Below are 13,698 nucleotides of genomic sequence, written 5' to 3'. Positions count from 1 at the left end.
GTTTATAACACTCTCCCCATCATTACAGCTCAACTATGCAGTGCCTTGACGTCATTTTCAATTATGACGTCATAAATTTGTAGTTCAGAAAAGTGCTTGCACAGACTACACTACAATATTCTCTGGAAGCCTTATCGTACCTGCGAAATCTGTAAAACAACAGATTCTTGCGAAACTATAGTATTACGAAAATATTTATTCTCGTCCAAAAATAACAAATAAGCGTTAAACATTTTAAATAAAATATTTAATGCTTAATAAAAGAAGTTATCACAAATAGAAAAATTGAAAAAGACACAAATGGTAATCTAGCAACCAAGCTATATGATAAACGTGATGACTTTTACTTTTCTATTGTCAACTTCAGTTACTTATATAGCAATATACCTTCATCACCTGCATACGGAGTATATATATATTTCAGTTGATTCGATACACAAGAGAATGCTCTACGTATGTACAATTTCTTAAACGAGGTTATTATTAAGCAAGTTGATGAAACAAAAATATCAGCCGTCTCGTTTAAAGTGTATCATTTCGTAAATTCTATGGTCGATACAATGCCCTTGTCGCCAAATACAATTTATCATTGAGTCAAATACTGACTGACGTTTTTAATACCAATTGTTAGTCCATTATCTATGCATTAAAAGTATCATAAAATGAGAGAGCGGGACCAATATATGTATAAAATACATGGTTACTTTGAATATAAGCAAAATCTGGACGAGGGTAGCAAAACGTGATAGCAGTGGAAGCTTAAATCATTCGTTGTTTTTTTTTACCTGCATCTCTTAAAAAAAGAAATATACGTTAATTTAAAGTAACTTTTTAAAAATGTTTTCTTTAACTTGATTTTTATATTATCGTGCATCACCGCTAGGTTGAAACTTGAAATACTAATCCTTCGCATAATAGTGAAGTCTACACAGATTGTAAACATTGTGGTAAAACAAAGTTCAAGATGAGATTATTGATTGACTTTACGTAGAACCTATGTCGTTAAAGTCTTTGTCACAAGATTTTCAAACTTATCAAAATGATAAATTAGCACTTGCTAAAACAGTAAACATAATATCGTAAACATAAATATCACACAGTAACTCAGAAAATCGACGGGTACATGCCAATCTGTAATAAATTTGAATATATAAAAATATGTGCTTTGGAAAATAATGATATGGTTTTATAATCTAATCATTAAAAAATTATAAGCTTTCATTTCTTTTTTAAAGGTTGTAATGCTTTTGTGGACTAAAGATAGTGCAACAACACATAATTTGTTAAACGTTTTGATACAAACTGCATTATGTCTTTATCCAAGTGCTATACCTCTACACCAGAAACAACAAACACTGCTCGACTGGCGAGGCTTATACTGGGTCCATGTACTGATGTGTTACGTGGTATTCTAAAAACAGAAGTGAAACCTTCTGATTTATCGAGAAAGGTTAAAGAATTTACAGACAAACTTCTACATGGACAAAGAAATCCACTCAACAAAACACAATCAGAGATTATTTCCCAAAACCATAAAACAGTACAGTGGCGATTATTCAGACTTAGACATATCCCTATTGTATTTACTTCTACGCAAGGTGAGTAAGATAACACCACATTCCAAAGGCTGGGGAGAGATTCCTGATCCCGGGGAAAGAAGCGTGTCCGCGAACATTGAAAAAATTCGCCTTTTAAGGAACCAGTATTAGGGACATTCAGCTGATTTGTCTCTATCCGATTCAGAATTTAGACAGGAATGGCGAAACATCCGGGACATTGTGGTTGAGCTAGAGTGACATCTAGGAACAACCATGATTTACCAAGATGCAGTCAACATGATAAAAACTTGCTCCATGGACCCAGAAGTAGAGAAAAAGTACACAGACTTACTTGGAGATATGAAGGAGCTCCATACAACTGTGCAGAATCTCAAAGGTAAGTAGACCCTTGTATTATGAAAGACATAAGTGAACGGCATCAAATTTGTTTCAAGACTCTTTTCTAAAAGTGATGTTAAAATGCATCATAATTGATATCTAAAATCAGTATCACTTTAAGAATTCAGATATTTTAATTTTTTGTAGAGGTAGTGATGCATCATGGTAAGTTATAGCATGCTAATGTTTTGAAAAATATACTCAGATAGAAACCCATAACAAAGACTTAAAGTTGTTCAAAGAGAATTTTGGAGAGTTAGAATTTTACTGAGGAACAGTAAAAATGATATGTTTGCACTTACATTGAATTGCATATTTTATTAAGAGCTTTCCAAGCAATAAATATAAATTAATACAAAATATTGTTACAAAAAACAAATTAATATGCATAAATTATCGTCCCACCTTTTTTTGCATTTAGAAAGTACACATTTGAGTTGTTAAAAATCAAGACAAATAAAATGTTTTCTCTCCTAAAGCTCTTTTATGAACTTAAAGGTGATCTGTAAAAGTATAAAGTAATTTAAGGAAATGAAATACGATATTGCAGTAAACGAATGTGTATATATATTTTCCCTCTTAATGTTATCATTTCACAAGAAAATGTCTCTTATTTTTACAATGCTTTTATTTTTTTACTTTAGATCCAAGAGTTGCAAGAATGATCGGTATGTTGATGAAAAAAAATGTAAACTTGCATAAATTTACCTAAAAAATGCCAAACATTTTCCTTAAATGGTAATAAGAAATATTCGGAAATGTTGGTCTTATGTCAAGATCAAAGATGACGAAGTGAGAGAAATCATTGTGTAAGAAATATAGGTGCAAAATCTTTACTACATTAGATACAGATCTAAAGATTTCAGAGTGGCAGACAGATAGATAGACATACGAACAAACAGACACCGGGGAAACTGATCCCTTATCGACGGTCTGCTTTCTTCAGGAGACAAAAATGGAGAGGATGACCTTTACTAAGCGCTTAGTCCTTTTAAAATGAGAATGAAATGTCTTTATAAGCGAGCTAAACAATTCAATTCATTTACAGAATCCTTACTGCTCAATGACATATAATAAATGTCAATAATCTTGTTTGCTTGAATAGGAATTATAAGTAAATTCGGCTTTAAAAAGTTAAAATTCGTAAAATAAAAATAAGGTTAGTGGAATTTAGTTATACATATTATGCATATTATATTTCAAATAGAATTCAGAATCAATTGATGTTGGAGAGTACGTTCTTATGTATGGAATATAAAGGAAAAAAAGGCAATGGCCTTGACATGAAAATGTTACTAAAATAAGACAACTAAATTTACAGCTAATACAATTCCTTTGCTACCCACTTTTCTTGAATCTGTAAAATTTTCATTATCTTTTAAACATAAGAGATACGAGAATACGAGAAACAATTATATCATAAGAGTAAAGAACAACAATTTGCTTTGTTTTTCTTCTGATAAAAACGCCTTTACCTTTTATACACTAATTTATCGCAGTATTGGTCTACAGCTATAAATCTTACATGCCTTTCTGTTAACTTATGAATGGAAATATTCGACTTTCTATTATTGATTAAACAGCTCTATCTATTTGAAACAGTTTTCCTGCTTTCAGATTGCTGGTTTTCCTAACGATTTTAAAACAAAATCAACTAAGATTTTTAATCTTCTCTCCTGTTTTAGAAACAACCAAGACAATGATAACAAGGCATTTTGAAGATATCAGCCATCTTTTTATAAAAACTCATGCCTTAAACAGGGCAAAGGAACTGATCAATAGTAACCGTTACATTGTCATCAAAGGGAACCCTGGAACTGGAAAAACCACTATCGCCAAGATCTTAATGAAAGAATTGATGGAGGAAGGAAAATCCCCTCTACAACTTTACGAGTTTACAGATTTGTATAAAACCATTTCAACAACTGATAGCATAGTGGGGTTTATTGATAATATTTTTGGAGAATTTTATTTGTCTAGTAATGCTGTTCAAGAGTTCAAAGCTACGGCTGATATGGTCAAAGTTTTGATTGAAAGTGATCATAGTAGTAAATCAAACATTCTTTTATTTACAATAAGAAATGATATTTACCAGGACTATGTCAGTAAAGGAAACGATGATATTTTTCTTCAATCATCAATGGTTGACCTATCAGATAAAATATATGCTTTGCAAGAGGAAGAAGTAATTCAGTTTATCAATAAGTATGATTTATGTAAGAACATGAGGAAAACCGACATAATAAGTAAAGTTTCTGAAATGCCTATTTCGATAGGATTTCCACAATGTTGTAAATTTGCAAAAAAGGCACAAATCGAAAGCGATATATCGGCTTTTCTTCGAAGTCCTGCAACATTTCTCAGAGACTATCTCACTAAGCTTATCGATAACCCAACTCCAGAAGTCGCTGTTCTCGTGTACATTCTTCTAAGCGGAGGGGAAGTTGAATTAGAGTTGATAACCAATGCCCATTTGGATTTACCAATGAAACGTGTCTCTTTAGAATTTATTGGTCTCCCCATTCCTTGTATAAACAAAATGCAGAGCAGTATTAATTGTTTTGATGGATTTTTGACTAATCGAGACATAATTAGAAATACTATTACGTTTGCCCATAGCTCAGTTCATGAATCTCTATTCAAGGTTCTGTTTTATTTTGATCCCAAAAGCATGATAAAACACTGTCATCATCCCTTACTGTTACTGCTTACAACACGTGAAAATTCAAATAGCACACAAGTTATCATAGGACATGATTTATTTTATGACGTTGCTCTTCGTGTTGAGAAAATCATTGAAGAAAAGTCTGTAGCAGGCTACACCTCCATATCTTTGCTAGAATTATGGAATGATTATAACTTTCATCAGTTCATGTTGGGAATGCAAGTATGCATGTTGAGATTTAAAACATGTCATGATATTCACGGAGCTTCAGTGATGGTTCACTTTTCAAAAGCAGGAAATGCACGATGGGTGAGTTATCTACTGCCTAGTTCAGACGAAAGACAAAGATATAGATCACTTAATGCTGCTTGCTCAAACAATCAAGCAGACATCGTTCAACTCTTTTTAAACTCTGGGGTAAAATATGATCTTAAAACATGTTTTTATTCCGTGCAGAGTGGGAATTTAGATATATTGTTTCAAGTTTGTGCGTCTGTAGATCTTCAACAAATCAGCTCTTCCTTGCATCCTTTATGGAAAAATATCAAACACAGTTTACTTCAGGAGATCTGTCTGATGAGACAAACCCATTTTGTTGAAAAAATATTACAAAAATATCCCTTCCTTTTAGACATAAAGGATAGTCAGGGTGCCAATGTATTACATTCCGTAGCAAGTTCTGGGGACAAATGCACATTTAACCTTCTGGTTAAGTTTGGCTGTGATCCATATGAAAAAGATCGAGACAATGGACACACGGTTCTTACGTGCGCTTGTCAGGATGGAAGGACAGACATGGTGAAATATCTTATTGAGAAGTATCCTGCATTACTTCAGGAACACACAGATGTTCTAGGAAAAAGTCTTTTGTATTGGGCAGCTTTCAGTGGAAGAATAGATATGATTGAATATATGCTTAACCTTTTTGAATATGAAAATATATTAAATATCTCAAGTGACAATATACCAAAGGGAGATAAAGCAGATAACTCAGGTCGATCTATACTGCACGCTGCATGCAAAAATGGATATTATGATATGTGTAAATATCTGTTGTGCAGATACCCACAATTACTGAATGTTAGAGATAATAATGGTGCAAATGTTTTCCATTACACAGCTCTCGGAGGCAACATAGCTCTTTTGAAGTATCTTTTAAGTAAAGGGTTTGATGTCAATGATACGACAAATACTGGGATGACTGTGTTAAAAATTTGTTGTGCTTTTGGTAGAGAGAAAATGTGTAAGTATCTTGTAAATATGTATCCAGGTTTAAAATCAGTTAGAGACAATAAGGGATGCACAGTTTTTCATTCAGCTTGTAAAGGAGGAAGTGTAGAAATGATTTCCTTTTTTATAGAAAAAGGAATGGACATCAATGCCTTGTCAAATGATGGTAGAAGTATCCTGCACACGGCCTGTTTTAATAGGAAGTTTGAAGTTTGTGAATACTTAGTTGAAAATTATCCCGATGTATTAAATGTCAGGAACAAAATTTATAACACAGTGTTGCATGATGCAGCCTGGGGAGGAAATGTTCAAATAGTAAAACTATTGATTGAGAAAAAGATGGATATCATTGCCCAACGGGAAGATGGTGAAACAATTTTACATCTATGTTGTTGTTCGGGGGAAATAGATATGTGTGAGTATTTGGTCAATAATTTCTATGAGTTAGTGGAGATAAGGGACAATAGAGGATGGACAGCGTTACATGCAGCTTGCAGTGGAGGAAGTGTAGATGCTGTTTCCTTTCTAATAAAAAAAGGTTAAGACTTAAATGCCTTGGCAATTGATGGTCAGAGTATTCTTAATATAGCTTGTGTAAATGGGAAGTTCGAAACTTGTAAGTTCTAAGTAGAGAATTATCCCCATTTATTGGATGTCAGGGACAAATTTCGTAACATGGACATACAGGTTGGCGGTGAATCAATTTTACACCAATGCTGTCGTTTGGGTAAAATGGAGATGTGTGACTATTTGGTCAATTATTATCCAGAGTTATTGGAGATGAGGGACAATAAGGGATGGACAGTGTTACATTCAGTTTGCCGGGGAGGAAGTATAGAAATTTTGATTTTTCTGTTAGAGAATGGATTGGACTTTAATGCCGTGTCAAATGATGGCAAAAGCATTCTTCATATAGCTTGTCTCAGTGGGAAGTTTGAAATTTGTGAGTTTTTAGTTGAGATCTTTCCCCATTTATTAGATATAGGGGACAGTTGTGGTAACTCAGTGTTGCATGCTGCAGCTATGGGAGGTACTGTTCAAATAATCGAACTATTAATTGAGAAAAATATGGACATCAACACCCTACTGGATGATTATGAAGCAATATTCATCAATGCCGTCGTTGTGGTAAAATTGAGATGTATGAATATTTGGTCGATCATTTTTCAGATTCATTGGTGATTAGCGACAATTATAGATGGACAGAATAGCAATCAGCTTGCAAAAAATGAATATAAAACTTTTTTTTTTTAATTTTACCAGGGGGCAAACTTCAATTCCTTGTGAAATGGTCTTGAAATTGTAAATTGTTTGTCTGAATGATATACTATAAACCAACTATTATTTGCATCATCTTTTATTCGCTATTTGTCAATTTCAAATTATTCCGCGACGATTAATTTCCACGACTGAAAGAACATTCTTTACAGATTCAAAGCAAAATAATTTGTTTGCGGCGATTAATATTCGCGACTCAGCTATGTTAAGGACCGATATGGAAAATGTGACCTTTGCACCGTTTTAATATGTATTGCTTCTTTTAAAAAACTTTAACAAAGCAACTGAATACTTGTAGAAAAGGTAATATAGCTATCAATAATGGATAGGACTGGGCCGTAGTTATTACCAGTTATATCGCACGTATCAGCTGTTTGTCACGTGACTTGTATAAAAATAGAATTGTTAAGCTGAATGTCGGAAATGTGGATAATGCAAGGGCATACGCTTGTTTTTCAAGAAAATAATTGATACACATTAAAAGAGGTTTATATCCTCTACCCAAAAAGTGCTGGGAGCTAGTCAGTGCTGTTTGCGAAGTACTTAAAATTTTGCCGAAAATGCTTATAATAGCTAAAAATTTCCACTTCGCTTAAATTCTGTTATAAATAAAATTAATACACTATATGAGCAATAAATATTCCAAATTTCAGCTCAAACAAAATAGTCTATGCCCTTGCACTTTTGATGTATATCACGAATACGCTCATCGTTTTAGCGATATTCTCTATATTCCTTATCCCTGTGCAGCTTCAATGCTACTAGATAAATTCATATTCTATACACATTGTATTTAATAAATTATTTTCTTTTAGTTTTAATGATTAAGTCTAAAAATTAGCAATGGTATCATATTTATTTAAGCATTCTTGTAATATATTAAACCAGTGAATTTACTCCTCCGGATCACTTGTGCTGCGTCATGTCAAGGCTGATGACGTCATATTTGACAAAAGGCTTTCTTCTATTACTCGACTGTATCGCTATCAAGTATTGCAATTTTACAAGAATTTATGAATAATCAATAAAATAGATAAATTCAAGTTGTTATTTACGCATGATCATGACGTTAATTATTTTTGTAGCTTGTTAAATTTCAATGACGTCACAATTAAACTTCCAATACGATGTGCAAGGAATGTGAACTCTGACCTTCCTTAACATAGCCGAGGATTGAAAGGACGTCGGCCGCCAATAAAAGTTGGTTTACAGTGCATAATGTTTGTTGGTATTATTAAAAAGAACACTCACACTTTATAAACATCAAAGATGATCAAGGTAAATCCTTTGAATATATTACATAAATTACGTCTTGGCATTGAGACAGCTATGGCTCATTTGTTCAGAAAACTGAATTTTCATAAATTACTAATGCTTATGAGAGAAAAACCGAGAGACATTCTTCAAGAACGCGTTTCCCCAAAATAAATAGATAAAAAAGGTTTTGGAATGTTTCAGTCACATTGTGTATGTATCCTTTTCTTTATTTATGCATTATGTAAAAAGAATAAAAAACATAGTGTGTATATTGTAGATATGATACGTTTTTGAAACAAATTTTGAGAATATCTTGTAGAGATCTTATTTGTATAACATGGTAAACATTTATTATTATCCCATGTTAGTTGGTTCTCTACTTTCTCTATGCATGTATAGGAAAGACATTTTTTTCTTCATTTATTTTCTTTATATAATAATAGATTTTTTTTATTGCAGGAATTGTAACATAATTCTGTCAACAAAGTTTTCATTTTTGATATAAAAACTGTACTTGTATATATATCAAACTATAACTGAAATGATATATTATTATGAAAAGGTTACGATTACTTTTTGTTACAAATAAAACATCATGCATGGTGATCTTCATTGTCGTTCATAGATTAAGACAGGCTAAAGAAACACAATATCAGATTTTTAAAGTATAGATTCAGACAATGGGTTTATTTTGTAAAATTTAATGTTAGTTCAACCTAAACTCTGCTTAGTAAATAATTTTTACAGATTTTCATCCCCTTTCCGGATCTCGGTCTTTTATTGATTTTACAGAAACACCGAACTCATTTTTAAAAAAAAAGTCGATAAGATTTTGAAAATTGAAAAGCTAAATTCATTTGGTTTTTCATAAAATAATTTTGTTTGTTGACCTTCATCGGCTGCCAAAAAGGTTTTTTTTTTCATTTAAATTGTAAACATTCGGTAAAATGAAATCAGGTCATATTTTGAAGAAGCTTCAGGGCCCTATCCCATGGAAGGAGTTTTTTTTCCAGATGTCAGTTTACACAAGATGTAAAAGGTAACACACAGTGATAGCTGAGAATAATTACATATATAGACTTCTATTGTGAACACGACTCATTGATACATGTAGGTGCTGATAAAATTTGTTCATTTGAACTTTCAAATAAAGGAATACAAAATTTCATTCTATAAGCTATAGTATGAATTTAATGTAATGAAATACCATTACCAAGAAGTCATTCTGATGTCTTGACAGGAAATAAAGTAACAATCCGGATCATCGATATTGAATTGTCCAGCCATTAGTTATATTTTTTAATATTCAAAATTATGGAGATATTTAAAGTGACCAGAATTAATATAGCATGAATTTTTGATTCAAAATACATTTATATAAAAACTTGTTAAGAAGATTTGCAAGATGTTTTTTGTTCTCTAACAGAGTTAAGCACATAACTGTCTCTATATTAAAATTGTTGTTTTCAGTTGAAACATTGAGTAAAAGTTTCTTTTAGATTACTTATGGTATACTTATAGGTTTCTTATAGGCAATTGTGTGTCGGAAGATTGCGTATTGACGTACACGTACACTTACATATGTCAGAAGATTACTTATAGGCGATTGTATATCAGTAGATTACTTATAGGTGATAGTAAATCAGAGGATTACTTATAGGCGACTGTAAATCAGTAGATTACTTATAGGTGATAGTAAATCAGTTAAATCAGGAGATTACTTATAGGTGATTGTATATCAGTAGATTACTTATAGATGATAGTAAATCAGAGGATTTTACTGATCGGTGATTGTAAGTCGGAAGATTACTTATAGGTGACTGTATGTCAGTATATTACTTATAGGTGATTGTATGTCAGAAGATTACTTATAGGCGATTGTTTGTCAGAAGATTATTTATAGGCGATTGTATGTCAGTAGACTTCTTATGAGCGATTGTATGTCAGAAGATTACTTATAGGCTATTGTATGTCAGAAGATTACATATAAGCGGTTGTATGTCAGTAGATTTCATATAGGCAATTGAATGACAGAAGATTACTTATAGGTGATTGTTTGTCAGAAGATGAACTATGGGTGATTGTATGTCAGAAGATTATTATAGGCGACTGTTTGTCAGATTTCCAGCCTACCTACTGAAACTTATTTTATCCTGCATCAGAAGAGAGAGAGCAAACAAACGTTATTTTACAGATATCTTCAAGCCAAACATTGCATTTAGTACTAAAAGTTCTTCTCTCATATTTGGTCCTCCTACATTTGTAGTTATCTTTAACAAAATCACAGCCAACACACCTGATAACATTTAACGACAACACCGCTTACGATGTGATAACGTTTAAACATAAGCACCGCTTACACACTTTATTACTTTTAACATAAGCACAGACTACACATGTGTTGTAACCATTAGTATAAGCACCGCTTACATACGTGATTACCTTAAACATAAACACCGCCTACACACGTGATAACCTTTAATGTAAACAACACCTACACACGTGTTTACCTTTAAAGTAAACAACACCTACACACGTGAATACCTTTAAATTAAGCACCGCCCACACACGTGATTACCTCAAACATATACACCGCCTACAGTGAGGATCGTCATATTTGATACAAGATGGATGACAGTCATGTCTCATTGGAGGGCAGTACGCTACAATGTAAAGCAAAATAAAACAAACAAAGAGGACAATACGCTACAATGTAAAACAAATTAAATAAAGAGGACAATGCGCTACAATGTAAAACAAATAAAACAAAGTGGACAATACGCTACAATGTAAAACAAAATAAAATAAAGAGGACAATACGCTACAATGTAAAACAAGTAAAACAAAAAGGACAATACGCTGCAATGTAAACCAAAGTAAAACAAAGAGGACAATACGCTGCAATGTGAAAAGAAATCAAAGATAATTATGCATTCAGTGTAATAAGTTAATCAATTATCATTTATGATGTAGATATAGGGTCCACTTGTTTTTATTGAATTTGATTAGGCAAGTCAAAACCTCCTAGATCTTACCATTTCCACTGCCGCTCATTCCAACCACGCGCCCGTTGCTGTAAACAGTTGGTTCGCTACTGATTCCATAAGGTGTCCTTCCACCGCCTCCCCTGGATCCGCCACCTCCGACAGAACTGAACCCTGATCCGCCACTGATATAACCAAATCCACTCGGCAGTACATTGATGATAACACCACCTGAACTACCGCTAGAAGAACCTAAAATGAATAAATAACAATACATCATTATATGAATAGATTTGTGACAGCCCGTGTATGAAAAAATCGTCTATGATAAGATCGACAAAAGCAATATCATTTAATCAGTCTCACTAGAAGAAAGGACGTGTATCATATTTAAGACCCCTAAAAACGGACATGAACTCTCCTTACCGAATAAAATCAAGGGGATTTTAAAGCCAGCAAAGTTTAAAAAAACATGTCATCTGTACCATCTGTTGTCTTGAAGGAAAATGTCACATCTGATGTAATGATACTCATTATCAAGAAAATGCAGATATATTATGGTTTTGATATGAATAATGAACAAATGAAATAGTATTCTGTAAATTGAGTGAAAAAAAGGAAAACATCATACATTTGGATAAAGTAAAAGTAAATCACTGCTACTGGACGGCTGTCTCTTGGGAACCTAAAGAATCAGAAGTCAGTTTAAAACATGGAGTACACGAGAACAAGCTTTTGTTGAGAAAAGATATAATACCAAATTTTACCGTTAGTCATTATGCTACTTTTTTAAAACTACTGAAAAACTTAAAATTATGACCAACTTATTAATTTGGAATTTTTTTTACCTTATTTCTAATTTCATGAAAGTGAAAGTTAGGAGTAATTGTATGTTGTGTATAGCAATTTTTCACATTAAAGCAAATAAAAAAAACACTAGGCATCCACAAAAGCAGGTATAACCAAATGGCGGCTTATTTATTTTAAGGTAAAGAAAGAGGAGCATGCTGTAGTCAAACCTCACAAAATTCAGAACATACAAAGTATGTTTATTTAATAAAAATATTTGCATCAAATATACCCAAATATACACAAAAATAATAATTTATGATAAATAATTCAATAAGATCAATATAAAGTTATCTGTTCACAGACATCAACATGAATACTATCATTAATCAAAGTGTTTATGTCATTGCTTTAAAAACTACATTAATTATATTGTCAACATTGATTTTAATATTTGCAGATTATGTTGAACTGTTGAAACTGATTTCTTTGAGACCCGAATGTCTGTGTAAGGAATAGTGACTGGTTTATGTAGAAATCAAAAGCAGTGGTTTTATAAGAAATAAAGGAAGAAAACTTTAATGGGTGTAAATATATGAATATGCTGTGCAGAAATTTCACTAACTTAATAAAAGTACCCTGCATGACTCCATCCAAATCGAGGGACCTCTGGATGATAATGTGTCAGTGAAGGAATAAGAATCAAATCTGTACATACAAGTATAACTATTTCAAATTCATGACAATGAGAAAAAAGTATATTGCATACAAAATGTTACAAGGTAAATATATCGTTACACGTAAGATGGGTTATGAAAATACTGCCAACTATAAATGTTTAAAGCACTACACAAAAAAGCAATTTCTATTTTTTTATAAACGGTAAAATTGGCATTACTTTTCATTTCTAATTTTAAAAAAACATGCCTTTTTGTAAAGGAGAGTGTGCGCCAGTACACCATGTCAGCATTCAAATGTAATATGTAATGTCAATATTTCTGTCCAAATTAAATCTCATATGCAGTAGAAGTCTAACGAAACATTCCATGCAAAATTTAAAATTAAAATAAGCAAATTATGAAAAATGTAATGCATAATTAGTTGAGGATATATTGTCTTAAATATTAGACTGGAGCATTGAGAGAAGAGGGGAGCCTGGAGATTTAGAAGCAATATCACCAATTTTACTTAATAGTCTCCTGGAGAAATTTTACTGTTAGGCAAGGCCCTTAAAAGATGGGGAACTTTATCATAAAAATACATTGAACAATTTGAGAGGAGCTATTAACCGAAAATTGGCAGATCTAAAGAGAGAAATGGGCATTGTTAAAGACAACGATTTTAAAACATCTAATGGAGTCATGAATGGATTGTTGAAAGAGTGTGTTAGGGAGGGCACATTGTTTATATCATATCAGCAGTCTCGTTTAAAGAATCATTTCGTATGCTCTAATGTCGATATAATGACCTTGTCATTTAATACAGATTATCATTGAGTCAAATGCTGACTGACGTCATTCATACTTATTGCTAGTCCGTTATTTATACACTAAATTGA

General features: G+C 32.3%; 2 protein-coding genes across 2 annotated transcripts; both read left to right on the top strand.

The window, feature by feature from the left end:
* The first annotated feature begins 1,644 nt into the window (after positions 1-1,644).
* On the top strand, positions 1,645-6,502 carry LOC134233669 (uncharacterized). Its single transcript, XM_062715658.1, has 4 exons — positions 1,645-1,935; positions 2,085-2,102; positions 2,582-2,605; positions 3,623-6,502. Exons 1-4 carry the CDS (start codon positions 1,812-1,814, stop codon positions 6,373-6,375), a joined length of 2,919 nt encoding a protein of 972 aa, XP_062571642.1. The 5' UTR covers positions 1,645-1,811; the 3' UTR covers positions 6,376-6,502.
* A 5-nt stretch (positions 6,503-6,507) lies between these two features.
* LOC134233668 (putative ankyrin repeat protein RF_0381) lies at positions 6,508-7,043 on the top strand. The gene is made up of 2 exons (XM_062715657.1): positions 6,508-6,862; positions 7,003-7,043. Exons 1-2 carry the CDS (start codon positions 6,508-6,510, stop codon positions 7,041-7,043), a joined length of 396 nt encoding a protein of 131 aa, XP_062571641.1.
* Positions 7,044-13,698: the final 6,655 nt, after the last annotated feature.

Source organism: Saccostrea cucullata, unplaced genomic scaffold (assembly GCF_032062105.1).
Source record: "Saccostrea cucullata isolate Sc308-1 unplaced genomic scaffold, CSIRO_AGI_Scuc_v1 ctg3638, whole genome shotgun sequence".
NCBI classification, from domain to species: domain Eukaryota; kingdom Metazoa; phylum Mollusca; class Bivalvia; order Ostreida; family Ostreidae; genus Saccostrea; species Saccostrea cuccullata.
The sequence above is the reverse complement of the archived record's forward strand: the minus strand, read 5'-3'. Positions and strand labels throughout refer to the sequence as shown.

Bases quoted from the DNA above. Each gene is read 5' to 3' on its own strand.
- LOC134233669 (XM_062715658.1), top strand. From the start codon at position 1,812: ATGATTTACCAAGATGCAGTCAACATGATAAAAACTTGCTCCATGGAC. The intron at 2,606-3,622 runs GTATGTTGATGA...CTCCTGTTTTAG, and splicing joins AAGAGTTGCAAGAATGATCG to AAACAACCAAGACAATGATA.
- LOC134233668 (XM_062715657.1), top strand. From the start codon at position 6,508: ATGGACATACAGGTTGGCGGTGAATCAATTTTACACCAATGCTGTCGT. The intron at 6,863-7,002 runs GTACTGTTCAAA...ATCATTTTTCAG, and splicing joins GCATGCTGCAGCTATGGGAG to ATTCATTGGTGATTAGCGAC.